Source organism: Ictidomys tridecemlineatus, chromosome 16 (assembly GCF_052094955.1).
Source record: "Ictidomys tridecemlineatus isolate mIctTri1 chromosome 16, mIctTri1.hap1, whole genome shotgun sequence".
NCBI lineage: Eukaryota > Metazoa > Chordata > Mammalia > Rodentia > Sciuridae > Ictidomys > Ictidomys tridecemlineatus.
Genome location: NC_135492.1, coordinates 450309 through 453246, shown reverse-complemented (window position 1 = coordinate 453246; position 2938 = coordinate 450309). Strand labels below are relative to the sequence as shown.

Genomic DNA, 2938 nt, shown 5'->3' with positions numbered 1-2938 from the left:
TTCTCCAAAAATAAGCAGTGTTTAAGAAACATGTGGCTACAGTTTTTTTTTTCCATTTGTATTTTTCTCTAACCAGTATGTATCCACAGGTGCTGAGTATTGGTGAATAAATTTTGGAGGCATTGTCAAATTGTCAATTTTCATATTTCAAAATTTTCTCTTCACTATGGTTATTGTGGTGAGGATTAAATGTTGTCCTTTTCTTAGAGTAATGGTAAAATGGTCTCATTTGTAGAGCTTCTCTACAGTGTGTTTTTTCTGATGTCTAATAATACATGATATAATATAAAATGTTTCTACATTCTGTACATTCAGATGTCTTTTTTCCAGAATAAGTAGCCTAGTGGGGAAAAAAATATTTCTTATTAAAAGCTTTGCTGCATTGTTTCACTTTGTAGTATAAATTTCTGTATAAATTTGGTTGTTAATAAGTTTTAGTCTTTGTTTTTTAATGTATATTTTTCACACATGCGAGGCTAGCACTCTACCACTGAACCACAACCCCAGCCCCAAGGTTTAGTCTTTCTTTAAAAGTATTATCACTTTATTCACATTTCACATTCACCAGGATGTCTTCTGCTGTGGTGAATAAATTTTTATTTATTATTAAAAGCTTTTCCACATTATTCACATTTGTAGGGCTATTCTCCAGTGTGAGTACTGTTGTGGTGAATAAGGCCTATTTAATTGCTAAAAGTCTTGCCACATTCCTTATATTTGTAAGTCTTCTCTCCAGTGTAAATGCTCTGTGGAAAAAAAGGTGTAATATTTGAGTAAAAACATTGTCACACACTTTGCATTTGTGAGGCTTCTCTCCAGTGTGAGTACTGTTGTGGCAAATAAGGTATCATTTTTGAGTGAATGCTTCACCACATTCTTTACATATGTAAGGCTTCTCTCTAGTGTGAGTTCTCCTGTGGCAAATAAAGCCTGTTTTTTGAGTAAAAGCTTTGCCACATTCTTTACATTTGCAGGGCTTCTTTCCAGTGAGTTCTTCTGTGGTAAATAAGGTCTATTTTTTGACCAAAAGCTTTGCCACATTCTTTTCATTTGTAGGGTTTCTCTCCACTGTGACTTCTGCTATGGCAAATAAGGTTTGATTTGTCACCAAAAGCTTTGCCACATTCTGGACATTTGTAGGGCTTCTCTCCACTGTGAGTTTTGCTGTGACAAATAAGGTATGATTTGTGACCAAAAGCTTTGCCACAATCTTTACATTTGTAGGGCTTCTCTCCAGTGTGAGTTCTCTTGTGGTAAATAAGGTATGATTTTCGACCAAAAGCTTTGCCACAATCTTTACATTTGTAGGGCCTCTCTCCAGTGTGAGTTCTGATGTGGCAAATAAGGACTGATTTTTGACCAAAAGCTTTGCCACATTCTGTACATTTTTAGGGCTTCTCTCCTGCAGTGTGAGTACTCTTGTGGCAAATAAGATGTGATTTTCGACCAAAGGCTTTGCCACAATCTTTACATTTGTAGGGCTTCTCTCCAGTGTGAGTTCTCCTGTGGTAAATAACGTGTGATTTTTTACCAAAAGCTTTGCCACATTCTGTACATGTGTAGGGCTTCTCTCCAGTGTGAGTCCTCGTGTGGCAAATAAGATGTGATTTTCGACCAAAGGCTTTGCCACAATCTTTACATTTGTAGGGCTTCTCTCCAGTGTGAGTTCTCCTGTGGCAAATAAGGTCTGATGTACGACCAAAGGCTTTGCCACAATCTTTACATTTGTAGGGCTTCTCTCCAGTGTGAGTTCTCTTGTGGCAAATAAGGCCTGATTTTTGACCAAAAGCTTTGCCACATTCTGTACATTTGTAGGGCTTCTCTCCACTGTGAGTTCTGCTGTGGCAAATAAGATGTGATTTTCGACCAAAAGCTTTGCCACAATCTTTACATTTGTAGGGCTTCTCTCCAGTGTGAGTTCTCCTGTGGCAAATAAGGTCTGTTTTATGACCAAAAGCTTTGCCACAATCTATACATTTGTAGGGCTTCTCTCCAGTGTGAGTTCTCGTGTGGCAAATAAGGTGTGATTTTCTACCAAAAGCTTTGGCACATTCTTTACATTTGTAGGGCTTCTCTCCATTGTGGCTTCCTCTGTGGTAAATAAGATCTTTTTTTTTACTAAAAGCCTTGCAACATTCTTTATATTTGTAGGAATTCTCTTCAGTATAAATTCTCTGGTGGTGAACAAGGCCTGATTTTTTATATGATTTATGGTGTTCACTCTTACTTGTAGTTTTCCATATTTTCTTTTGTGGTAAATAGTTATGATCACAACTTTTATATTTTGCACTTATCGCTTCATAAAATGTATGTATTAGGCCCTTTTCTTGTGAATATTCTTGGGTATGATTAGGAGTCATGACTGAAGTAAACAAAAGTAAAAAACAATACCTATTAGACTGGGATAAATATATTTTGCATACATAACATGAAATGAAGGTAAAATAAATACATCAGGAGTTAGCAGATCAGTAAATCTAAAGTCACCATAAATCCAAAAATATATTAGTTCAATAAAAATGTACAGAATAAATTACCTTGAGAATATTATCCAAATTTTTGTAGAGACCACAGTATCCAAGAGGAGAACATCATTAAAAAGAGTAATATAATTAAGTGTAGAAAAGTATCATTAATAGCCTTTTGTCCTTCATAAGATAGTATTGTGTATTTAGGAAATCTCTACCATCTACCTCACTGTCAGTATAATAAGAGAAATGTAAAACTTATCCAAAATTTCTGGCTTTTTCAAAGTGTGTTCAAAATATGTTTTTTGTCTTCCATGACATAGAGACTTGAAAATAACTAGTAGGTTTTGAGTGATAATACCATAAATATTCAACAAGGTTAAAGAGGCAATTGACTCTTAAAAAGAAATATGAACAAAAAATTTAATAATAAATATACACACATATACCTAAAATTTTTTTATAAAAAC

The 2938-nt window shown here is 34.8% G+C and overlaps 1 protein-coding gene across 1 annotated transcript; it reads right to left on the bottom strand.

Moving 5' to 3' along the window:
• Nucleotides 1-574: 574 nt before the first annotated feature.
• LOC144371407 (uncharacterized) lies at nt 575-2360 on the bottom strand. Its single transcript, XM_078033733.1, is given in 1 exon segment — nt 575-2360. A coding segment is annotated over 1 exon segment (1314 nt). The 3' UTR covers nt 575-1046.
• Between the last annotated feature and the right edge of the window lie 578 nt (nt 2361-2938).